Here is a 26,212-nt window from a genome sequence, read left to right as displayed (position 1 = left end):
AAGTCCAGTATTACCTAGGAAGACTTTTTGCCAAAAACCATTAATATAATCTAACCATATCATACTGTTAGCTCTAACTTCTTATTTATTTATTTATTTATTTATTTTAGTTTTTTTAGTTTTTCGAGACAGGGTTTCTCTGTGTAGCCCTGTCTGTCCTGGAACTCACTCTGTAGACCAGGCTGGCCTGGAACTCAGAAATCCGCCTGCCTCTGCCTCCTGAGTGCTGGGATTAAAGGTGTGCGCCACCATACCCAGCTAGCTCTAACTTCCAATGTATAAGAAAACACAGAGGGTGAAGGAGACAGACAACTGAGATAGTCTATAAAAAAAAGTTAACCCAATCTCTGAAAAGGCAATGCTATTTATGCATGCTAGTATGGACAGACAGATAAGTGCCAGTGTATGTCATACATGGGACATACATGCTGTTATTATGTGATTAAAAGATTTTTAAAATATAAACAAATTACATTTCCAATTCTGGGTTAAAAAGTGTTTTGAAAACAAGGCTTTGGAGGCGATGAAGAAGAGCTGATGTAGACAGGGTAGCTGATGACATCAGAATGCTCACTGAACCTGCTGATATGACAACTATATTTGTGGCTTTCTATGGAGAATGTAGAATTTTTTTTTTTGAGTTGCATACTAAATGAAGAATTTGGGGTGAACCATCAGGATGTCTCTAATTTCCTTTGAAATGTTTCAGCAAGATTGATTGACAGATTGATAGGTAGGTAGGTAGACAGCTGGATGATGCAGCTAGGCAAAATACTCACCATTGTTGAATATAGGGTGGGAATACAGGTGTTCGTTTTCCTGTTCCTACTGCTTTTTTGAGCCTTTCCAGTTTTTCATAGTAGAGCATTTTCAGTCTTTCTGTACTAATTCCCAGCATGGGTTCACATTCCAGGTACAGTATGTGATTCAAGGCTATCACAAAAGAAGAGAGTACATCGCGGCTTTCCTCAGCCACTTTGGCACGTAAGTTCTGCCTTATGTGTTGGCTCTCATGTGGGATGCTGTCTCTCTTCCACTCTGACTGTGGTGCTTACCCTAGAGATTCCAGGATGGCTTAGCTCTTAGCATTCATTGCAGCACTGTGTGCCCCTGACCACAGCCACCATGCTAGTGTTCTTTGTAGCCACCATGGGCATAGAGTCCACTTCTAGTGGAGCTTGAGGCTGATTCTGCACTTTCACCTCCAATACCTTCTAATTGCCAGGACTTTTATTTTCTTTCTCCTCTTTCTTTCTTTCTTTCTTTCTTTCTTTCTTTCTTTCTTTCTTTCTTTCTTTCTTTCTTCCTTCCTTCCTTCCTTCCTTCCTTCCTTCCTTCCTTCCTTCTTTCCTTTCTTCCTTTTTTTCTTTCTTTTTTTTTGGCTATGCTTTTTTCAAATTAATTTTTAGGTTAGCATATAAGTAATGGGTTTCATTATTCATTTTCCATGCACACATGTCCCTCTCCTTTGTTCTGAGCACCCTCCCCATACCCTGTCTCTCCTTGCTGTTCCTGGTTCTCTCCCACCCCTCCCCAGTAACCTCCTTCTCCCTTTCATGTCACATGTATCCCATTACTCAATTCTTCCTCAGACTCTCCTCGCTTCTCCTGCTCCTCTGTCTGCTTTCATGACATACATATACACATTTAAATGTAGATTCCACAGATGTGAGAAAATATGTGCCATTTGTCTTTTTTGAGTCTGCTTTATTTGACTTAATGTAATGATTTCCAGTTCCATCCATTTTCCTACAGGTGCCAGGTTTTCGTTCTCCTTAATGGATAAATGAAATCCCATGGTTGTGATCTACATTTTGGTTGTCCATTCAACTGATGATGGATATGGGGTACTTTATAAATAAATTTATTGTAGGTAGCCCTGAAACCTGGAAAGTTAGTGACCCAGTGAAGTCCCATGTGTAAAAGTCCCAGTAAAGAGGGGACAGCAAGGCAGACATCACATTTCCCCAGGACCTAGGGATCCTGACAGGACTTCTACCAGCAATCCTCACAGATGGGGAATGAGACCTAACATTATACATAATAGTGGTAGTAAATATTAGTACTCTAAACTTTGAGTAGATTACCTTGGCCATCTATGCCTAAAATGAAGACACTAACACAATGACCGACAAAATAGAATGTACACACCATGAGCTACACGCATCCATTGGGGCAGAAGAAAAGTAGGAAAAATGAATTTACATGTGTTTTTAATGTTATTCTCTTTTAATAAACACTTTGTATATTTTATTATGCACATATAATAATATAGTAGTTACTAAAGTACAAGTGATTACCACTGTATTACCATATTATGTGTTTAGGCACAGAAGGCCTTAGATTTTGGTTTTGCCTATGAGAAAGTGGATTAAAGAGTTCAGACCTTACTGTTACCGTATTTGGTTAATTATACATTCATAAGGCAAAATTGTTGGCTTAAATCAGTTCTGAGTGATAAACACACCATCCTTGAGGAGAACACCTGATCTGGATGTTTCCTGAAATGTCCCAGTATTCAATTGGGAACCATCAATATCATTGACCAGTCAGGAGGAGACATCTCTCAGGCTTCAGGGACTCGATTGTGTGAATGAGTATTTTCTGTTCACCAGTTCATGGACAATATTGTCACACTTCGGTGACAACATCCTTTAGGCACTCTGATCTTGTCAGGAATTGATGAGGTGAGCCCACCAGGTTCTGCCAGCCCCCTCAGCAAGTGAGGAGCTGTTATGCATTGGCACCCCCAACAGGACTCCCACTGCTCCTGCTGCTTTGTTGGGAAGATAGAAGCCAAGGTACCAAGGCAAGACTTCATTGTACAGTCTCAGTCATACTGTCAGTATCATTCTTGTTTAGTTCCTGGGTAAAGTGAGACTTGAACTCACTGTCCAAGTAGTCAGGTGACATATGGTATGGGAATGTCTGTGACCTGGCTTTGTTTTGTTCTGAGACAGGGTCTATCTTTGTAGCCCAGCTGTTGAACTAGCGATGCAGACCAGGCTGGCCTCAAACTCATAGAGATACAGAGGTCCACCTGCCTCTGCCTCGCAAATACTGGAATAAAAGGCGTGTGACATCATGCCCATAACTGATGACTAATGTTTCCATTTCATGATTTATCTTGGTCAGTTTTTCACAGTCCTATTAAAAGCTTTACCAACATCATAATTTCCTGCTAGATGAGGAAGCTAAGTGTCCAAAGGTTAAGAGATTGAAGTGAGGTCGTAAACAGTAGCAAGTGGCAGGGCTGCAACATGATCCTTAGTGTTGTCATTCCAAAACCTAGATCCTCGCAATGTTTCTGTGTCTTAAGTCTGTGTTCGTTTGCCTTTTAAATAGAGTCTTAACTTCCATTGCCTTTAAACCTTATTTTTATGAGGGTTTATATGTGTGTTTTCTTACTTAGAGGTGTCGTGGAATATGATGCAGAAGGCTTCACAAAACTTACTCTGCTGCTGATGTGGAAAGACTTTTGTTTTCTTGTACACAGTGAGTATACTTTTGCTGTGCACATACACTTAGGAATGTAATAATCAGTGTGAGAACCTTTGGTGCTTTGACATGGTCCGTTTTATTTTACCATGTATATATTTATATTGAGGTCATATTTTCTCCAAACCATTGTTTCTTATCCTTTAATGTGATGTTGCCCCACAGAAGACATCTGACAAGACATTTCTTACTGTCACAGTGGATAATGGGTCCAGTGATCAGCTAACAGTCCTAATGTCCTTCTGTCCCAGGACAGCCGCTCACAACAGAAAATACAAAATGTCACTATTGCCAAGATACAGTGACCCTGCCCTAGACATATTTCTGTTTCAAAATATGTATGTGGTGTCAAGTCTCTATATTTTCAGGATTGCTGAGAGCAGACTCACTTTGGTCTTCTGGTCACCAGTAAGTGACCCAGAACATAGGAGGCAGTGTTCTGCGCTTCCCCAGTAGCCTGTGGTGGTTTTCCACATTGTAGTCATATGTAAATGGTTGTTATATAATCAATCAGTAGTGGGTCAGTAATCACTGGTCCATCTCTCTTGTGGGTGGTTTAGATCGTAGTGCTTTGCTGAAGAGGATCCAGTGACCTGGGGCATCAGGTGTAAGCTGCAGGCCAACTAAACCCTACATTCCTTGGCAAGTTGGTGTATAATGTTTTTGCTTAAGTCAACAGCCAAGGAGTTCCAGCTTTTCCAGCTTGAGCTAGAACAAAAGCAGGGGACCAAGCTGGCTTCTTGCAGAGGCACAACTTCCTTACATCTCACTAATCCATATTAAGAAGGGATACTTTGGCCCTAAATAGATGGTGTCAAACAATGTATAGATATTGACTCTGGAGTGTTTTCTTCCCGAGCAGGCTTGGGTTTCTCATTGTAATTTTAGATTAAAATAGTTTCAAATTCTTTTTTTTTTTTTTTGAAACTTGATTTCCTACCAGCAAATGATAAGAGATGAAGCCCCTAAATGCCCACAAGATGGGAAAAAAGGCTCCCTTGGAACCTGATACTGGCATACCTCACAGAGCCTGTGGAGAGCTGGTTGTGCGTTTGAGGATGGATCTTCTTCTTTCTCAGTGTTATTCCCAGATTGTACGGTGTTCCATATTGTGCTCTTGCTTGGTAGCACATTCTGCATTGGGGTATTTTTTCCAACATTAAATCTGGAAAAGGCATTTCGTATTAGTTATGTGTGCAGATAAACAGTTTGAGAGAGCTGCAGCTTGGGCCTGCCTCCAGCTCCACCTTGTTCAGATCACTGGGTCAGGCTGCTTCTGCTTCAGTTTGCTCAAACGTGCGTGGTGGATGTAAGGCTGATGTGAGGCTTCCTGCAAACACTGCCATATGGCATTTAGCTCACAGTTAAAAGGGAAGCCTCAAAATTACTACTTTCCTCACCTGATACCCAGGTCCCAATTGCAAGATCAGATGACCTCTCGGGACTTGAAATCATTGCCTGATGTGATTATCTAGCCTAACTCATCCACTTTCCTCCAATGGCCATGGTTGTGGTGGTCATCAGGTGCTGCCAGAATGGCTGTGGATAACCCAGTAGTAAACTGAATGAATTCTTCAAGCAGCTCCTTCATCTTGAAGTAGCCTGACAGCACAGATATTTTTCTTGAAATTTACTTCTATTTCCTAGTCATGTTTTTTTTTTTCAGTCCAACCATATCAGGCATAAAAGGAAAATAATCTTCTTCACATCCCTTAATCCTAGTCTTTTTTTCCAGCATGTAACTCAAATTGGCATGTATTAGTCTACTTCCTGTTACTATAACAATATACCCAAGGACAGTTACTTTATAAAAAGAGCGGTTTGTATAGCTCATAGCATTAGAAGTCCAGAGTCTTATATTGTATTCCAGGCCCCTTGGCTGGATTACAGTATGGCAGCAAAAGGAACCTGCTGCATACAGAATGTCCAATGTATGTGTGTCTTAGCTTCATAACAAGTCATTCCCATGAGAATAGCACTAATCTTTCCCAACATGTACTCCAGTGCTCTAACCACTTTCCCGTAGGCCTGCCCTCAAAGATTCTACAGCCTGATAGCACTGCACTGGGAACCAGCGCCCAGCCCAAGAGTCCTAGAGGGGCAAACCATACCATGTTACTGAGGAAGTCATTGCTTGCACTGATATTTGGGATAAAAGAGCCCTTACATCATGGCTCCTGCCAATCCTTTGTCAGTACCTTCAGTAGTCTCAGTAAGTGCTACTGCATAATATCATCTCCCTGGCATTGTGTGTCCAGCATTTCTCATGACTCCTTTCCACCAAGTTGTACATCAAAATTGTAACCCCATCATATTTTAATGTAGCTGTGAACTGCCTTCTTCAGAAACAGACTCCTCAGGCACTCCTTAGAATGACTACCTTAAAACCTGGGGTTTCATTTGCTTTTTCACAAATGTTTTCACAAACTGTCACCCCTTTCCTCCCCAGGCTGTTCACTCCCGTGTCCCTTAGTGTCACTGCCTACATACTGTTGGCTCTACTGGAAGATGAAGGCTGTAAATCAAGGGCCTTTGATGCTATTTCCTGCCCCTTCCCTAAATCACAGTTTGCCTTTAAACATATCATTCCTATCCATTGCCTTGTTCTTATCTAAGACTTAGGACTTGCTGCAGCACACTGGAGTGTGGTTAGATAATGTGTTTTCCTCAGCTACACAGTTATGCATCTGACACTTACCTTCCTTTGGAAGCATCTGCTCGCTTGGTTCCAACGCCCAGGGGACCATTTGTTCCTCTTTATTTTTTTCCCCTGTTATAAAGATGGGAGGTGAATATGGGGTGGCAGGGACTTGACAAAGAACACTGCAGTAAATTATTCTGGGATCTCAACATGTGAAAGAGGAGGAAGGAAGCGCCTGGAGATAGAGCCAGATAGAGTTGGTCTCCGTGGGCGGCTCCACAATGTCATGGAGGTTGAAGACCTAGCAGGACATGAAGTAGCTTCTCTGACTCCCTCTGCGTTCTCACATTCTCCTAGTTCATCAAGCCAGTGTCAGCAGGGCGGCTTCTGTGCTCAGTGAGCCTGGGGACACCACAGGAAAGGCACCCTCTCCTGAGCCATATGGTGCTGGCCTCAGACTGTTTGGATGTACAGAAGCAAGAATGCCTTAAGAAGAGATGCTATCCACATTCTGGGCTCCCCAGGCAACGCCGCAGCACCCTGGCATTCTCATACTTCTGAATATGGCTGTACAGCCTTCCCAGCTGCTCACTCCTTCCTCTCTTTGTCCTTGATCTGTATCTGGAGTCATAACCACAGCAGGAGAACCATGCTCTCTCCTCCCAGAAATTGTTAGAGAGGTTTCCTGGCCACTATTTGAGAAGTACTTACAGTGGTGGGGCAGGTCTATCCATGTCTGCCAAGTTATCCTTACCTCTGGTAGTGGATGGAACCCACAAGGCAGCGGCAGTTCAGAATGCTGGTGGTCAGAGAGCTTATAGCAGGGTATGGCAATGACACAGAGCACAGCATCTGGGGAAGCCACCTCCCTTATCTATGGGCCCCAGGCAGCAGCAAGCACCAGCACGTGGCTCATAGTGGCTGAGCTGAGATCCGGACTTGGAGGGGAGTGGGCGGAAGCTATGACTGACAAGCTGTCTTTCCCAGTGTCTGTAAATCACGGCAGAGCTGGCCTGGGCAGTGTGCTCTGTATCCCGAGGAAATGTCTGTCAGCTGCAGTCTTTCTGTCCATTTTTCTCTTGTCTTTCTCCATAGCCTATAAGGTCAACTGTGTGCATTTTCTGTATGTTCAATACTCTGGTTAGGTGTGGGTGGGTGGATGTGCATCCCTCAGGCTTGGTCTCCAGGCATCTCATAGTAGTATAGCACAGGGTAGACAACTGCAGCCTGCAGGCTTCAGCCTGTTTTGATGTAGTACCCAGGCCAAGAAGAATGTCCCAGGTTTTTACAAGGTTGTTAAGAAGAAGCAAAGGAAGAGAGAAGGGAAAGTATACACAGTGGAGGAGGTACATGGTCTACATGGCCTAAAAGCTGTCATTTCTCCCTTTGCAGAGAACACATGTCAGCCCCAGCCTCTCTGATAGAACCAAACAAAGGTGAAATACAGCTGTATGCTGCTCTAACACAGTGATTTCTGACTCGCCTGTTATATGTCAGTGATGTAGAAAATAAAGTAATGCTCACAAGCATTACTGGGACCAGAACTGTGATGGCAGAGTCAAGTCTTCAGTAGCAGTATTTCAGTATAATAGAAAGGTCTCTCCTGGAGGTGACATGGGAAAGGAGGTATGCAGAAGGCCTCAGCGGCTGGGGCATGATGGTCTATGTGTTTGGAGTTCTTTCTGGTGGTTGCTGCTTCTTAGATACTTTCTTAGTAGTTGGTTCTCAAGATTTTCATGTGCATCTTTGAATTGGCACAGACTACTTCAGATTAGTAGTGACTTAAAGCTAGTAAGATGTAGCGGCTTGAGCCGGGTGCGGTGGCACATTGCCTTTAATCCCAGCTCTCGGGAGGCAGAGGCAGGCAGATTTCTGAGTTTGAGGCCAGCCTGGTCTACAGAGTGAGTTCCAGGACAGCCAGTGCTACACAGAGAAACCCTGTCTCGAAAAACAAAAAACAAAAACAAAACAAAACAAAAAGATGTAGCGGCTCTCCCTCCCCCCACACTGTTTGTGCTAGTAATTGTCCCATTTGTCTTGTCATATGAGGGTATGTTAACTGTAACACATTATAGTTGCTATAACACTCTTGTTTGTGTAGGAAGGATTTCCTCTGTGTGCACCATTGGGTTGGGTCGTCTCATGAGACTTGGGCAGCTCTACTTCCCTGCAGTTGTCATGGGGGATTCAGGCGAGTAGTGTCCTTCATAGCATCCTAAGAATGATGAATCTTGCTCTCATCTCTTCCCCTCCCCTCCCCTCCCTTCCCTTCCCTTCCCTTCCCTTCCCCTCCTCCTCCTCCTCCTCCTCCTCCTCCTCCTTTTCCTCCTCCTTCTTCCTCTCTCTCTCTCTCTGGTTCATCACCTGTCTTTTCTGTGTATCTGTATTTCCCACATGTTCATTCTTTCTTTTTTAATTTGTAGCTCCAAAGCTTATATTAAGGATATAAATATTGTTTCTCAAAGGGTTCATTCTCTAGCAGAACTTAATATTTATGAAGTCAGAGAAACTTGACAACTTCAGACTAACTCTGCTAGTTATTGAAACAATCCTTTCCTTACATGAGGCCAATAATATAGAAATCAAGAGAGCTTTTGAAGTTGTAAGTAAAGCCCAGAAGCCTGTAATTGCTACAAGGACCCGTGCTGGGCTGCTTTTGTCCAGCTGTGTGCTTCCTAATTCAGCCCAGGGGAGTTCCTGGATGGGGTCACCGTCGCTACCACTAAGAGTAAAGCCACCCTCTCAGCTGTCTCTGCCCTGAGCACAGTACTGTCTGCCCTTGCTGCACAAGCAGGGTGCCCTGTGGCATAATCTAGCAGGCACAAAAAAAGTCAGCCTCCAGGTAATCTGGTAACCCCCAAGCTGTGATGTTTCTTAAAAGTGACTTACTTTTTTGGGTCCAAATCCCACTTTTATGCATATTAATGAATGTGCTTGAAGAGATCAGACTTGGTAAAGTGACTGAGGGTGGGAACCACAATAATATGTATATAGAAATTGTCTTAAACCAGAGCTGTACATCACAATGTTTATGTAGGACTGGCATATTTACTTCTCATGTGAGAGATTCTTAGTTTAATATAATCATTTTCAATATTAATAACTATGAGAGCAACAGGAACTAGTTGATTATTAGCAAGAAATAAAACCTGTCTGTTCCTTTTACTGTTCAGAGTGCTGAAGTATGTGGGAAAACAGAAGGGATCTCTCCAAGCTTCCTTGTTCTCATGGGACTCCTGGGCCTTTTAACCAGCTCACACATTTTGATTGGTTTTAACCCAGGACTTGTGTGAAGCTAATGGTGGAGCCAGGCAGTTCTCAACTACACATGCAACATGCCTTCCTCCCCAGGTTCCCAGCTCAGAGCTCTGGCCCCGAGCAACCACCATCACTACTTTGACTCAAATTGAAACTTCCTTCTTCTTTGGAGTTCACTTTCTAAAAGCCTATTTGCAACTTCTGGCCCTAGGTTGAAAATTTCATTCACAAACCTTCCTGTGTAATATTCCCTTGTTGTGAATTCTTAGACTTAAATAACACCTTTTTTTAGAGAACCAAAGGGATGTCTTTTGAGGAGGGGGTTATGAGTCAAACCTACAGTCAATGTAGATTTGTGTTCTCTGTGCCCCCTTGAACCTGTGGCACAGTTCTCCTTTGTGGTAACTTTTGGAGTAAAGTAATCTTGAAAGTGAATTTTTCTGATCAGAGTTCCTGAAAAGTTTCAGTCATTTTTGACTCCAAAATGTACTAGGCTGCTTTCCAATTAACAAGTTGTAACCAACATAGGCCTCCTACTTAGAAAGAAAGCCACATTCACAACTTACGGTATTGATCTCCTTGAATGAAATGATTTTTGCATACTTAGCATTAAAAAGGTACCATTGATGACGTATAGGCAATCTTTGGTGCAGAACTGTGGCTGTTGACAATAACAGTCACCTGTATTCACAGAAACTCTGGGTATACTGGGCCCAGATGCTCTGACCCACACTTGGCATGTCTTATGATTCTTAACCCACCTAGCACCCTTCTATGAGTCATTACTAGTTTTACCCTGTGTAGCAAAAGACCATACTGTGGCACAGTAAGATTCAGTGACAGCTAAGATTTCAATCTGGGAACTGAGCCATGGCTTCATTATGACACTGCTCCAGATAATCCATTGGCAATGTCCCCAGGTATGTGTGACAACTTTCAAACTCCTTCAGAACTTCATGACAAATCTGGAAGCCCCAACATCAGGAGCAGAATGTCAATGCCAAGCCCTACAAATAGACATGTCCTCTCATTTCTGAGGAATGAGTGGACCTCTCCAGAGGTGACATTCCTAGCTGAAGGCAGCAGAATATAAAGCTAGAGTTGTTCTGTAGTGGTGGCAGGTTGTGATCTCTTCCTGAGAAACAAATATACAAGCTTGAGATAAAAGTTCACTCTGACCATGGAAAGAACAAACTATATGGTTTAATGAAAGAATTAATGAGCAACTGAGTATCTGAAACTCAGCTTAGACAGTGAATGTGGTAATAATGGTTCGTCACACAGAGTTCAGAGGGGCCTGCAAGATCCTGTAATCGCCCAGCCCCAGGAGGTGATGCAGATGTGGGAGTGGCCCTGGTCTAGGACAAGGGCAAGAGTTGAACTGTGGCAAAGTGAGTGCTCCTTTACACACTCACCAAAGTGGGTGCTCCTTTATGCACTCACCAAAGTGGGTGCTCCTTTACTCACTGTTGTGTTATTAGCTAAGTACAGTGCAAACAGTTCTGTGTGGGGGATATACTGTGAGCACCTGTGACTCCTTACAAACAAGAACATTGGGCCAGCAAGATGGCTCAGCAGATAAAAAGGTTCTTTGCCACTAAGTCTAATCCCCTATAGTTGATCTCTACATGGTAAAAGGAGAGAACTGACCCCCAAAAGCTTTCCTCTGACCTCTACGTGTGTACCTCCAAATATTGCATGTAATCAAAATTTAAAATTAAAAAACACTGCAAGGCCTAGTGGTACCAGGTTATATTCCAGCTACATCAGGAGTCTGAGGCTGGAAGGACCCACACGTCCATGCTAAGGATCCGGTACAATGTACATTCAAGACCAACCTGAGCCCCGTCTCAAAAAGTAAAAAGTAAGCTGTCTGTATAGCTTATGGTAGCACACTTGCCAAGTATGTGCAAGAACGTGAGATCGTGCCCCGGTGCACGAGCAGTAGAGGAATAAGCACAGGTGAGAGCAGAAGTCGCCCAGGCTCCTCACGGATGCAACATCTGCACTGCAGCTTTGTCTCTTGTCTCTTCTCCCAAACCTCCTTGACATTTGCTTTTAGAATTCTCTGGAGTATTTTGAAGCAAGTGTAAATCACATCTCTTGTATCATCTATGAATACTTCCGTATGCATCTGTGTGTATCTCTAACAGTGGTGATTTCTAAGGACACAGTGTATGTTTGCATCATACATTCTTATAGCTAATTCTTTAACGTCAGGTAATTCTCAGTCTGCCTATAAGCTTCCCTGTTGGTCTCAGACATGCCTTCTTCTTTGAAAGGTTTATTCTTGTGCATGAGATTATGTACATTGTATGCATGCAGGTGTCCACAGAGTCCAATGGGTGCTGGATCCCCTGAATCTGGAGTTATACACAGTTTTAAGCTGCTGATGTGAGTGTTGACAATTGAATCCAGATCCTGTGGAAGATCAATAGCACTCTACTGTGCCATCCCCCCAGTCCCTTGTACATATTGTCTTTACAGTTAGCTTGTCCAGATCAGGATCCAAAACAGTCAGGATCCCTGAATCTCAGAAGTGTTCCTGAAGAAGAGCAGTGGTCCCCAGTTATGGACATCACTTTCTATTTTTCTTTTCAAAGTATGGTTAAGAAAATCTGCTGAGGTAAGAAACTGTTAAGAATATCAACTTACCCTTAAAAGAGGCAAGATCTTATGTAGTACCTGACATTGCAGAGAGTTTCTAGCTACCTCACTTAGACTTGAGCCATTCAGTCTTTACATCAGCTTTGAATAGAATTCTAAGCAGTTAGAGAATGTATTTGTCAGCTCTGCTACTATAGAATTTACAATATAATAATGGAACCACACGGATATAGTGTTTTTCTTGTTTTCTGTTGTGTAGTGTGTTTTGAGGTCTGTACGTGTTGGCTTGTGTGTTTCAGAGTTGCGTTCTTGTTGGTTACTGAGTAGTATTCCACCCCAAATAGTGAATAGTGGTTTTTTTTTGCTGTATCTGGTGATTACGAATAGTGCTCCTTGGATGTAATTTAAGGGAAATCTTTGTTTTGACAATGCTTTTAGTTCTGCTTAGTTAACTGTGGGGTAGGGATGCTGAGTCACCCATCCAGTGTGTGTTTAACTCAGTCATCCACCACCATGCTGTAAAGCAGAGTGACTCTTATACGGTCTTCCCAACAGTGTGAGGTTTCCGTCCTCTCACATGCCTTCCGGCTCTTGCTTTCATCAGTCTCTAATCTCAGCCGCAGTGGGGTCTGAGAGACTGTCCTGGGGATTTTTAATATACAGTCCCCTCGTGTGCAGTGCTGCTGAGTGCTCTGTGTGGGAAATGGGAGGGTCTGTTGAAATCTTTCTTCTGTCTTTAATTGGCATGTTATTATCTCATTTTTCAGTTTTGAGTTCCCCTCCCTGTACTGGGAATCAAACATGGAGCCTCCAGCATGTTGAGCAAATGTTATACCGTGGGGCCTTATCCCTATCCCTGACTTAAGAATTCTTTATAAACTTGGCTGGGATCCATTTGTCAGTAATGTGTTCTATAAACTTTAACAGAACTGTTTGTTTGTTTGTTTGTTTAACTGCATCTTTCCAAAAACTACATTTACAATTTTTATGAGGTCTCTTTTTATCACTTCTTAATTTTTTTAGAACATTTTTTTTTTGCAGTCTGCTTAATTAAGTCACCTAATCCAATTCAAATTTTCCTAAATTTAATTAAATTTTTGAGATGGTATCACTGGAAGTCCAGACTTATCCTGGACAAGCTTTGAGCAGCAGTAGCAGCATGGTAGGCAGAGAGCCCACCCTAATTAAGTTGTTTCCTTGTAGAAAGTTCATAGTTTTAATTCATGAATATAGGTCTGTATTCTGCTTCAACTTTATGTATGGTGTGAAGTGAGGGACATGATATATATATGTGTGTGTGTGTGTGTGTGTGTGTGTGTGTGTGTGTGTGTATTCATTCTAAAAACATTGATCGAAAAGACCCAATTTCCCCTCTGAATTTAGTATCTTTGTAAAAATATTAGTGGACCATGTGAGTTTCAGGTCAGCCTGGGCTACATAGAGAGTTCCAGGTTAGCATATTCTAAATACCATGAGCTGTCAGAGAAGGCAGTTATTTTTGCTTTTATGTTGACCTATTATCAAGAAATGGAGAGCTAGGAATATCAGTCAGAGTGCCTGCCTACTATGAATGAGGGCCTGAGTTCAAATCCAGCACCGAGAGACAGATGGAGAGTCACTGTCTTCCTTCTTCCTTCCTATATGCCTACTTTTCTTCCTCCTTTCTTGCCTTCCCCACCCCTCCCTTTCTTCCTTCTTCCCTGTGGCCTCCAGGTAGACCTGCAAAAGTGTCTACTCATTGCACATTCATTTGACCTTCTTGTGGTTCAGGCATTTTTAAGGCACAAGGATGCCAGGATGCTTGGGATCTTCTCTGAAATGGCTCACATTCTTGGGGCAAATGAACATACAAACCATACAGACATGGTAGTACATACCTGTAATGCCTACACTTGGAGGGCTCAGGAACTAGGATCACAAGTGTACAATGAGACTCAGTCTCAAAAACCAAATGAACATGACAATGAAACATTCTTTAAAGTATAATGCTAGGTATACACCAGGTATTATGGGAACATGGGGTGGGGAGACCCAACTTACTAAAGCAGGAGAGCTGGAAGAACACTTTAGGCAGAAAGATTAGCACAAAGATCTTGAGAGAAGAAATAGTCAAGTGTTTATGAAGAACTGCAAATGACTCCAATTTCTCAAGTGTCTGGTAGATCCCAGGGAGTGGTGAGAGATTCCACTGGAAAGGTCACCGGAGGCCAGAACACAGACAGTTCTGCATACCGGGCTGATAACGCTTGACCTTATCCCAAGGATAGGAAGAAAGAGGGCTGGGTAGGAAAGCAAGCGGAGTATGTTTGCTTCTTACAACTAGATTCCTCTGGTATTGTAGAAGACAGTTTGGAATGGAATGGCACACACATGGGAAGATAGTCCTGGCAAACAATAATTGAATCTAACCAAAGCTGTCCTTACTAGAGGGTGAAAGGGGAGAAATGAGTTAAAGAAATCTTTTAATAGTAAAGCTTTGTCTTGGCTGTGTGTAAAAAAGTATAAAGATGTTTCTGGGCTGGGAAAATGACTCTGCTGATAAAGTGAGGGGTGTGCAAACACAAAGATCTTAGTTTGGCTCTCTATCACCTACATAAAAGGCTGAGTATGGTCAAATATGTCAGTGACCCTAGTGGGACTGTGGGAGGGGTGAACCAGGCAGATCCCTGAAGCTCAGGACCAACCAGTTTAGCCAGTTGGTGAGCTCTAGGTTCAGCAAGAGATCTTGTCTCAAAAGATAAGACTGACTGATTGAGGAAGGCATTTGACGATGATGCAATCTGGCCTCCACACGCATGTGGAGGTCAACACACAAAGAATGAAGGTTTCCAGGTTTCTTCTGTTGGCATCTGAACAGCAGAAGCCCCCAGTTAAAGCAAGGTTTTGTTCAGAGGAGTAAACTGGAGGTGCTGAGGCCAGTATTTAGGAGCCTGTAGGCAACCAGATGAGTGCATAGGCCAACACTCACATGGAACAGTGTCCATTCCAAGCCAGAAAGCCCTGGTCTTCCCCAGTCCAGATGGTTCTGGACTATTTGCCCTGATATACAGGTTTCTCTGTCCTCTGGCTCCATATCAGTGAGAACTGGTTTGGAACTCACAAAGCAGTGTTGCATGCTTTTTCTCACAAAGAGGAGATCTGAATCCTTGACATGCTCTAACTTAGAATGTACTAAAAGAGCTTTTAGAAGAGACTTCTAGACTAAGAATGGCCTTTAGTTAAAAATAAGCCTTTGTCCTCTGATAGAAGGGAGGTAATGGGGATATCAAAACACAGTTCATCACATATGACAAATACAGCTTGATTTCACCTCCATGAGTTGTCAAATTCATAGAGATAGGAAATCAGACAGAGGTTTCTAGGATCTGGGCCATCAGGAAGCTTTGTTTATAATAAGGGTTACAGTGATGAAAAACGTTCTGGAGATGAATGGTGATTATGGTTGTGCTCCAATGTAAGCACACTCCATGCCACTGGCGAAGATCTGAATCTCAGTATACTTTGCCATAACTTCAAAAAGTTGAAAAGATTAAAAAACTCAGCCTGAAAATTAAGTAGCCTTTCTTCAGTACCAGCCAATGCTTTCTCACCCATTTCCATTCAGAGGTCACTGGAATAATAGAACATGACCTCCGGTATAGGTGATACTAGTGTTACAACATATAAACACTATTGTTTATCAAGTGCTCACTATATACAGAGCACTGTGCAGAGTATTTTACACCCATAACTCAGTATCATTTTCTTAACAGCCCATGAGGTTGGGTTACCTTCCTCACTTTCCAGGAAGAGGAAACGGATGCAATTCGCCTGTCCTCTGGCCTGCAGTTGAAGGAAATAGCATGTAAACCAAGACCTGCTTATAAGTCTCCTGTTCCCTACTCCTCACTAAGGCTTCCTTTCTTGGCAGTCATAGGAATAACTGGAGTGCACAGTCAGTGGTCTCACCAGCCCCACTCATTTTTCCAGTATGCCATAAGATAATACCATTGTCTGGGCAAGTGCCATGATTTCAGAGAGGTTGGCAATAGCAGTGCAGAACCACTGGCTCTTCGCTGGCCGTTAGAGGCCCAGCTAGGTGCATGATCATGAGACTCTCAGTCTCGGCAGACATGGTAGGCAGGGGTCCTAACTTCTTGCTTCTTCCTGAAAATGAGGTTCCCTTTGATACCTCAGCTGTGAGAGTATTCCTTTGTGCTGTAGGTCTTTTGAACTTTCCTAATGTTGAAAAGATGGATTAAGGCTTTCTGGTCTTCAGAGAAACCACAGTACCTGTTCTCAATCAGCAAATTTTGCACGCAGGTGAGCCTGGGAAAGATAATTACTAAAAGAATCTATCAAGTATGAGTGGACCAAGGAACAAATAGTTACCGTCACAGTATAAAACACTAACCGCCTGAGCAGTCTCTAATCTAACTCGCCATCACTTCTTGGCTGTCTCTCAAGGAAGCTCCAAGGTAGTTCATGTACTCTGATGGCTAGTCCTTCAAATGAGATGTTGAGGCTGCTAATGTAGCTCGCCTATGCACCCCAAGAGAGAGTGGAATTGGACTGTGTAGACGTTTGGACAGTAAGTTGGCCTTACTGAACACTGAAGAGCTAGAGCTGATGAAGACAGCCCTCTTCTAGAAGTATTCGGAGCAGGCTGCCGTGTTCAAGTTCCCTGTGGCCTTCTCCATGAATGCCATCCTTTTAATTGCTGGCTATAATATAATATAATAGTATCCCTTATTTTTATTTGGATGTATGCTTAGAAACCTCATACACCTTATAAACTGTCTCCTAGAGCAGATAGTAAGAGAATTTGCAGAATATATTCTTAAGCTTGTGCTTGATAGAGAACTCAGAGTTCTGCTCCCAACAAAAGCCTCTCCAAATTCCAAGGCTTTATTTTATGTTTGGAGAGAGGAAGCCAAAACCCTCAGTTCTATACTGCCGCAGCCTGTCAATGAGAAGGTAGAACTTTCAGTGGGACGGTACTTAACACTGTGTTTACCAGATGGAAGCGTGCACAGTCGGCTTCTAAACAAAGGGATACAATACTTCAAAGAACTCCTTCTGGGAGGTGAACTTCCCAAGACTACAGACTCAGTAGACTCCATAAAGAGTAAACAGAGGGAGACCATACATCCCAGTGTTCACAGACAGTTTACTCCAATACCATTCAGTGTAGCCATCATTTTGGTGTTCACAGGGGCTATAGAAAACTAACTCATTGGAAAGAACTGCTTCTTGATTTCAGCCTTTCAAGTTGATCTGGGAGGGTTCTCCCTTTGGGTAATGGGGAAAGGGTACACAAGTACAAACACACATGTGAGTGTGGAGACCAGAGGACAAGCTCAGTTCTCAGTAGATTCTATTCACCTGTTTTTAAGACAGAGTTTCTCATTGATATGCTATCTGATAAGGCTTTAGTAACTGGCCAGCAAACTCTAGGGGTCCATCTGTATCTACCCATCTTTCTTATGTACATACTGGGGTTTGAACTCAGATCCTTAAGTATGCATGGCAAGCCCTACAGACTGAGCCATCTTACTAGTTCCTCAGGTTTGATTCCTTTAACAATTAAGAAGTCCTTTGAGACAATGCGGATTTAACTTGGGTATTTAAGAGATACCAATGATGATTTTAAGCCACATGTGACCTAAGGATGTCTGCCTGATTGCTAGAGTAGTTTTGTTGTTACACCTCCATGTTTACTATAGAATATTTATAGTTTCCAAACATTTTTGAGATCACTGCCTCCTTTGCCCAATAGGAATATCTTGCATAACTGTAGGAATTGTCCCACAAGCAGGACATTGATGGAAACACAGAACTACACTATTCCCCAGCTGGTGCCATCTTATCTCCACAGCTCCCTCCCCATAAATGCATGATGCAGAGCCTTCTCCCAGTTTCCTGTCTGATGATCCCTCCAGTCTCTCCAGCCTCTTACCCACCACCATCAGCTTGGCCCTCTGCTTCAGGCAGGATATGGGGCATGAGAGGAATCAGGTCAGGAAGTAGCCCACACTCCTTCCACACAGCTGCCAGCCACAGTTCAGATGCATAGCTCTACCTCACTGCAATAAGGCTGGGAAAGCTGGGAGTGGTAGAGCAAGTTTGTGACCCTGGTACTTAGAGGTTGAGGCAGGAGGATCAAGAGTTCAAGGCCAGCCTGGCCTACATGAGCAAGAGTTCAAGGCCAGCCTGGCCTACGTGAGCTCCTAACTCATAAAGGAACAAAGAAGGTTGAGACGCTTGTCTGGCTGTGCCCAGAAAGCAAAGGAAAGATGCTGGCGAGTACATGGTCAGGAAGGATCATGAGAACCCCTGTGTTGAATTAATTGTGAAAGTGGTAATTTACACACTGTGATGATGGAATCTTAATATCCTAGTGTTAAAAAGCAAATTACAAGAAACATGCAGTATAATAGAATTTTCATATAAAAAAATCAAAACATGATCAAACTAGGGACCCATAACTCTTCATTGAAGCCATGTTCTTTAATGAGAAGAGAATGACTGCAAGCAATCCGATAGGCTGGATTTGGGAGAAGCAAAGGAGCAGAGGGGGCAGGTAGGCGAGTGTTCTCGGGGGCCATTCAGGCAGACTTAATTCGAGGGTGGGTTAGGGTATTCTTAGGTTTTGTTGTTGTTGTTTTGTGAGACAGGGTCTCACTGTGTACCCCTAACTAGCCTAGAACTTATTAAGTAGAGCAGGCTGACCTCACACTCGGAGACGCTGCCCCCGCCTCCTGAGTGCTGGGGTTAATGCTGTGTATTGCCATGTGGTTTTGAAAAGATTTATTTATTTTTATAATATGTGCATGAGTGTTTTGTGTATATGTGTATGTACCATGAGGGTGCCTGGTGCCCAAGGATGCCAGAAGAGTGATTTGGATCCCCTACAACTGGGGTTGTAGATGGTTGTTAGCTGTCATGTAGATTCTAGAACCCAAACCCAGTAGACCCTCTGCAAGAGTAGCCATGTTCTGAAACACTGAGGCATCTCCCCAGCTCAGATTCTGTGTTTTAGCATGTTTAAGAATTTAATATGTGTTACATTCTTCACTATAATGCAAATTAATTTTGAGTGTACATGTTCTTTTCTGTGTGTGTGCGCGTGCACACGTGTGTATGCACGCACACATACACATATGTTCACATTCATGTGGAAGCCAAAGATAACACTGGCTATCTTCCTCATTTGCTCTCCACCTTATTGTTTTGACAGACTCTCGCCTAAGTAACAGGTCACGCTCCAGAGCCCCGCCTGTCTGTGCCCTGAAGTGCTGGGCTTACAGGCACAGGCCACCGTACTCAGCGTTCTGAGTGGGATTTGCACTGAGGTCCTCAGGCTTATGAGCACTTACTGTCTGAGCCGTCTTCCCAGAGCCTGCATACTGTCATTAGTCATGATAAAAGCGCATCTGTGGTAGCTGTGAGAATGCAGACACGACTGGTTCTTCATTTGAAAGGTGATTCTTATCCATTGATTTTCCTAATGCTTGTTTGATTGGTTGACACTGTGTGTGTGTGTGTGTGTGTGTGTGTGTGTGTGTGTGTCTGTCTGTCTGTCTGTCTGTCTGTCTGTCTGTCTGTCTCTCGGTCTGTCTCTCTGTCTCTCGGTCTGTCTGTCTCTGTGTGTGCGTGTATGTGTGTGTGTGTACAGTCACATACAAATGAACATAGACACATGTTTGGGGGCACTCTTGGAGACCACAAGAGGGTGTAACTCTGGTCATCTAAAAAAGGACTCTTAACCACTGCGCATCTCTCCAGCCTTCTGTTTCAGTTTTGGTTTTTTGTTAAGACCAAGTTTCTTGTAGCCCAGGCTGAGTTCCAACTTAGTCTCCTCCTGATCCTCCTGCCTTAGCCTCTCAAATGCTGGGATTGCAGCCATACACTTCCACTCAAGGCTTCCTAATGCTGTCTTTTTTATTAGCCCCAGTGCCTATACCAGAATCTTACCTGGCATGGTAGTTATCTTACAATTCACAGAAATCAGATTTACCTATTGACTTCGATTGTCATTGGGAGCTCAGTGTGTAATGTCTTTACTCCTACTGTGGAGATTATTTTCCTGCAGAGCAGTGCTGTAAAAACTGTATCACAGTTCTTTCTGATGACAGGCAGACTTTACATATCTAAGTTTAGTAAATATCATCTATTTAAAAGTATCTTGGCCAGGCATGTTGGCACATCCCTGCAATTCTGGAACAGAGGAATCTTGAGTTCAAGGCCATCTTGGGCTATGCACTACTGTGATTCTATCACAAATAAAAAAAATCTTGTACCTTCAGAGATGCAAACCAAAGAGGCTAAAGCAACAGAAGTCATTGCTCCACAGCTATTACCAGAGGTGCACGCGCAGTTTCCAGGGTAGTCAACTGCTTAATAAACATACCAAATCTCTTTTCTCTTCCTATGAAAGACCTAAAGGACCCACCACTTTACAAGCTGCAAGCCTGGTTCTGTGTTTATCTAGCTGCTGGCAAACTACCTGTAAACAATCTATCCAGAACCTTCCCTTGCTTTCCAAGTCTTTAAGTCTCCACCCTCTTCAGGGGATTCTGTGCTCTCTGTACCCATCATGAGTCAGCATATGATGGATACCAGCATTTCCAGGGAAATGGACTGAGGTTATCAAAAAGCCCTATCTGTCCAACCACAGATAAAAATCAAGAGATTTTTATGGCAACCAAGGCAGCTCAGCAAGTTCACTGTAGAACACACAGCACCAGTCCTTTGGAAAATACCTAGTGAGAGAGTGACTTTTGGTCTCCTGGGTATATTACTGGCTGCTCTGTAGACAGCAGACCCTTTGTAAAAGGGAAACAGACCTGGTCATAGCTGGGTGGTGACGAGATAAAGGCAGGCCACTCCTGTTTGAATGTTTGTCATTTTGGTGGGGATTTTGTTTAACAAGGTCCCTACCTTATCTGTCCCTTTCAGATTTATAGCCACAGAGCCCGTAAAAGGGAGGCCACAGATGAGCATGAACTGTGGAAAGCATGAAGCAAACCCAGCTCTTCAGGAACAAGAATTTCCAGATATTTTGGGTTTTTCTTTTCTTTTACAGCAAAGATGAGTTAGTCTCAGGGACCCCAGTAGATTTTGACTGATGTTACCAATAATGCTGGGCTAGCTCTGCATGTGATAAAAACTAGAAGGGGCTAGCTCTGCATGTGATAAAATCTAGAAGGGGCTAGCTCTGGCATTTCTTAGAGCTTGCTTGCTATTTTCCATTAATTCTATATTGAAGAGCAGTGTTACATTTACTATTATAACTCAATTAGAAATCATTTTATTAAATACTTGGGCCAGACAGTTTATTAGGTACATGAATAAAAAATGATTCCCCCCTCAGAAATCATTATGTCTCACCAGTCAAGAAAAGAATATTTAAATTGTCTCTTTTTTAAAGGCATGGCCAGCTTCAGAGCAGGGGCTTCATGAGGCATTCATGAACATACTCTGTAGTCTTTATGCTTTGGACAGGGATAATCCCTGTGATTACTGTGTTCCTCGCACATAAGCCTAGTAGGACCTTAGTCTGAACCAAGAGTCAACCTGCTGATCACCTGCATGCCGTGAGGATTCCTTCAGTGTGTTGACATTGTCAGCTGCTCCTGTAGAAGACAGCGAGTCTTAGCTTCATTCTAAATCACACTAATAGCTGTCAGTTATGAAACACTGCGAGATAAAAATCATAATTGCCATTTTACCACTCGAAGGTAGAAAGCCGAGCTCAGTGGCGCGCCTAAGACGGCGCAGGAGGTAGGTGCAGAGCTGGGTTAACAAAGCGCTGAGTGTCCAGGCTCCAACCCAGCGCTGTCTGTGTGCTTCCTTTGTCTGACGCACACAGTGACGTAACACCTTCGCTGGTCCTTCAGATACCATCTTGCTCTGCTCCCCTGAGATTCGAGTCAGGACTGCTAGCGATGTGGGTACATGGAGTTAGCATACACAGATTGTGTGCCAGAGCCTTTGGGACAAAAGAGAATATGGAATACCTTGTGTTCCTTTAAAATGGTTAGATCTCAGTAGAATGTTGGACTTGTTGTAGTTGGAGATGAAAGGAGGCAGCTGCCGCAAGCATGTGGACATCTTTAGTGAGTCTCACCTATCATTCCTGGAGATTTTGGTAAATGTAAGGTGGTTTAATGCTCTTTATTTACTTGGACCTGGACCTGGAACTGGACCAGAGCCATCACCTGCCTGCCACCACAGCAACTTCCTGCTGCATACTGGAAATTGTTCTTCAAAGTCTCCACCCAGGTATTGAACCAATGTGACCTCTTCTCCTCGTGGCAGAGGCCCTCAGAGAGATGACTGCACTTCTAACCATAGTAACATGACATGATCACAGTCACCAAATACTATTGCTTTTGTTTTTAATTTTGGAGAGATAGGTTCGTTAACCCATTTCAAAGGAAACAACTCCACATGCCCTTTACTGTGATTATCCCTTCAGCATGTCAAGCCAGAAACCATCCCCTGGTTTTGTAAAGGATTTTAGATATGGCAGAGGCATCTGTCACCAGTGCGCTCCTATGGAGCCATTAAATGAAAGGGAAAACGAAACAGGTTAGCTATAGGAGGCAACACTGTACAGCTTTGCATGTGGTGTTAAAATAGGAGGCTAAAAATGGGCTCTGGGACTTCACTGGTGGACGTACTGATGTTCAAGCCCAGAGGTTACCCTTAGTGTGTAACACTTATGCTAATCAGTAACAGTTAACTGTCGTGTATGAGCCTTCTGTCAGTTCTGGGCACTTGGTAGAGTTTTATACACCGACTTTCAGGGACCTGAACTTTCTGTTGATGCAGAAAGAAAGAAAACACAGATGTGACAGATACAATGACATCTGCAGAGAGGGAGGAAGGGGACTGGGAAGGGTCCAGGAAACTCTTTTGGGATAGCACCCAGTGGGCATGGTTTTAAAACTCCAACTGGATAGGCTACATAATAGGACCCTCTCTCAAATCAAACCAAAGACCCACTTTGAGGGTGACTGCTTCATGACCTGATGAACAGGAGATAAAGGAGTCTTTATAGCATTTAGAGCAATTTATTCCCAGGTCTATGATGGCATTGCACTCAAAACTAATTCAAAAGCCTGTGAAAACCTGAACATTTATCTATGATAAAGTTATAACAGCCAAATGAAACATCACACTTTTTTTTAGAAGTCTAGACATTGGACTTAGTGAATTGAATATCTTGTGAGAAAATAGTCTTGAAGGCAGGACCCACTAAAGCATGGAGCTTCAGGAAGAAAAGCTAAGTGGAGGATTGAAAGCTAAATAATTATGGGTCGACTTATCATTTAAACAAAGGCTCCGAAGTAAGAGAGAGTCCGCTCAGGTCAAGGAGTGAAACCTCGGCTTAACTCAGAACAGTCTAATGATGGTGTGGCTTGTACAAGTGTGCCTTTGTTCCAAAGGGCAGTGCTATAGATAGAAAGCTAAGAATTAGGTAGAGGTTTTTAAAAAGGTGTGGGGGTGGGGAGGGGACTGAGGGTGGGGAAGAGGGTGGGTGTAGGTGTGGGGATGAGGAGGGGGGTGGGGAGGTGTCAGTTGGCGCCCACAGAGAACAAAAGAGAGCTTCAAATCCCCTGGAGCTATAGTTACACACAATTGAAAACCACCTGATATGTGCTAATAACCCAGCTCTGCTCCTCTATGAGTAATAAACTTTCCTAGCTGCTGGTCATCTCTTCAGCACCAGGACATACATTCTTTATGGCTGACTGGAGTGAGCAAATAGTTAAGGGAGCCTCCGTCATGTGAGAAGTACAAGATAATTCAAGATGGTGCTTGTATAGCAATCAGGAAGTAGCTCTTCCTTCTGCCTGAGGAAGCAGGAGGCTGTGAGAGAGGTGGAAGGTGAGAGGCAAGGGCAGGCCCAACCACGCATCTGGCTGCTTGTAGACCAAGGGGAGTCAGTCCAATGCCCTTGTCATAGGAAGTCACCTCTTTCAGGGAGCTCTGCTCACAGACTTCCAAGAAGTCACAGGACTGCTTTGCTCTGGCTGCTGACAAGATAGGGGCTAGCCAAGGCACACAGAGCCTGTAGATAAGGCATCCTGGTGGAGGAGCAGTTCTTACCCAGTTTCCTTGACTGGCACATCTGCTCCACCCAGCTTTTAATGGCCCCAGCCCTTGGAGCAGCAGGTTCATCACCCTGCCTGCTCTGGCACCACCCTGTGCTCTGCAGCACAGTGGAATGATTCTTGCCCCAGCTATAAGAAAGAACCTCTGAGTCGTTCTGACCCTCCCACCACAGACCTCCCTGTTCCTTGCCTTTCTCCGAGGGACCAGGGAGGATAGGTTGGGAAATGTGTGTGTTTCAAAACCAGCTTCCTATAGGAGTCAGATGCACAGCTAGTTTGAGAGCTGTACAGATGGTAGAAAAAGCATTCATTTTGCCATCAGAATACTGGGTTAGGTTTCCAACCTCACCACATAGTAGCTCTGAGATCCTGTCTTTTCATCTGTGAAATGGAATTGTTCCTGTTCCTGCCTACCTTCTATGGTAGGACCTAAATGAGGATTAAAAGCATAAAGGATTATCACATAAAAGCAAATTAGAGTCTATCCGTGCTTTAGCAATGCAAGGTGTGAGCTACTTCTGTGTTTGCCTCCTCCCTAGCTACACCAGGTCAAGTCAGGTCACCTCCCTTCTGGATTATTTCGCTGGCCAGCTCCTGTGCCCAGATACCACATCCAACCAATGGAAATGCGGCTTTTATCCCATGGCCTCTCTAGGGAACATTCTCCTCTGGCCAGCAGGCTTTCTCTCCTACTCAGCAAGAACCTGTGTGCTGACCCTCCTCTCTGTCACTCCTTGGCCTCGTCTTTCTTGTACCATTTCTGAAAACCCTTCTGCTTAGCTGTCCTGAGCAGTACCCACCTGCCCTGAAGAACACACAGTTACATTTTGCCGTGTTATTATCCTGTGAACTTGTCTCATTATTTCAGCTTCTTTGCCCCCTGAGGTCCAAGACTACGCTGAATGATATCCTAACGTATCGTTAGGCACAGAGCCTCCCACAGTGGTCGGCCCTGAGCAGAAGCTCCATAGCCTCTGGGTGATGGGAGCCCCTTGAACTTGGACAGACAGGGCCCCTTTCCTCTTCCTCCTCACACCCTGAGAGGTACATGGTATGCCCATTTTGCAATGAGAAGAGCTGACAGGGGCTACATGTCATCTACCTGGTGGGAATGAAAGGGTAGCTAGGGCCTCTGCATCCTAGAAGGGATCCAAAGTAGAGATGGGGTCAGGAGGTGGCCCGCCTAGGACTGGAGGCTAAGGCTGATTAGTAAAGTTCTCACAGGAAACACTAGGCCCAACATGATGGCAGGGGGCAGCCCCTCAAGAGGATGAGGAACAGAATTCAGACGATCCAGCTGACCTAGTTAATATAAATCAGGGAGTCAGGAAGGACTGGAGTGACTCAGCCTCTGCCTGGCTGGAGCCGTCAATGGGCTTCGTAGCCTATTTCCTGGGGACGTTTTCAGCTAAATCGATGATGTCATCATTCTATCCCTAAGCACCCTCAGCAGCTAGGAGCAACTGTTCCCATGACTGTCTGGGTGAGGCCAAGAGGTCTGACCTCTGACAGGAGACGCTGGGACAGTGGTGGCAAGTGTCGGGCCTGGTGGTAGTAGGAAGTTTGTTCCTTTCCAGTCTCCCCAAGTAAGCCAGAGTGTGAGTGAGTGGCACTGTGGTATCTGAGCAGCTTTGCCTCACTTGTGAAGAGAGGAGCTCCATGGAGACAGCCACTTCCTGCCCCTGGTTGAATTCATTGTACAGGCTGGGAAGACAACAAATTAGCAATGGAAGTCTCACCAGGCATTCTGAAGACCAGAAGTCAGGCCTGAGGGTCGAAAAGTAGCCGAGTAGATGGGTAGAGTGCCCAGGCTTAATGTATGTCTCTAGGATCCAAAGATGGACATTTAATGCATACAAACTTATTGGCACAGCTATGCCTTTTATCAAGAAAGTCATAAATTTACAGTCCAGAATTGTTAAGAAAATAGAATTATCAAGAGATGTCTTTCCATAGTCAATATGTTCTCCTTACTAAGAGAAAAGTCTTTAGTCTAAAATATTAAAATTCTAGCTCTCATATGCTGGTAGGAATAGCTTTACTTACCTGATTGATCGATTGATTGATTGGCAGGATTTCTAGCCCAGGATGGCCTCAAACTCAT

The 26,212-nt window shown here is 43.8% G+C and overlaps 1 protein-coding gene across 1 annotated transcript in view; it reads left to right on the top strand.

Moving 5' to 3' along the window:
- The window catches only part of Babam2 (BRISC and BRCA1 A complex member 2), a 385,486-nt gene that overhangs the window by 312,342 nt on the left and 46,932 nt on the right, over window positions 1–26,212 (top strand). The window contains exons 9-10 of the mRNA XM_021201373.1: window positions 914–984; window positions 3,413–3,495. Of these exons, the coding sequence (XP_021057032.1) occupies window positions 914–984; window positions 3,413–3,495 (154 nt within the window). The remainder of the gene's footprint in view (window positions 1–913; window positions 985–3,412; window positions 3,496–26,212) is intronic.

The sequence above is a fragment of the Mus pahari genome, chromosome 7, assembly GCF_900095145.1.
Source record: "Mus pahari chromosome 7, PAHARI_EIJ_v1.1, whole genome shotgun sequence".
In the NCBI taxonomy this organism is placed as follows: domain Eukaryota; kingdom Metazoa; phylum Chordata; class Mammalia; order Rodentia; family Muridae; genus Mus; species Mus pahari.
This window is presented reverse-complemented; position numbering and strand designations above follow the sequence as displayed.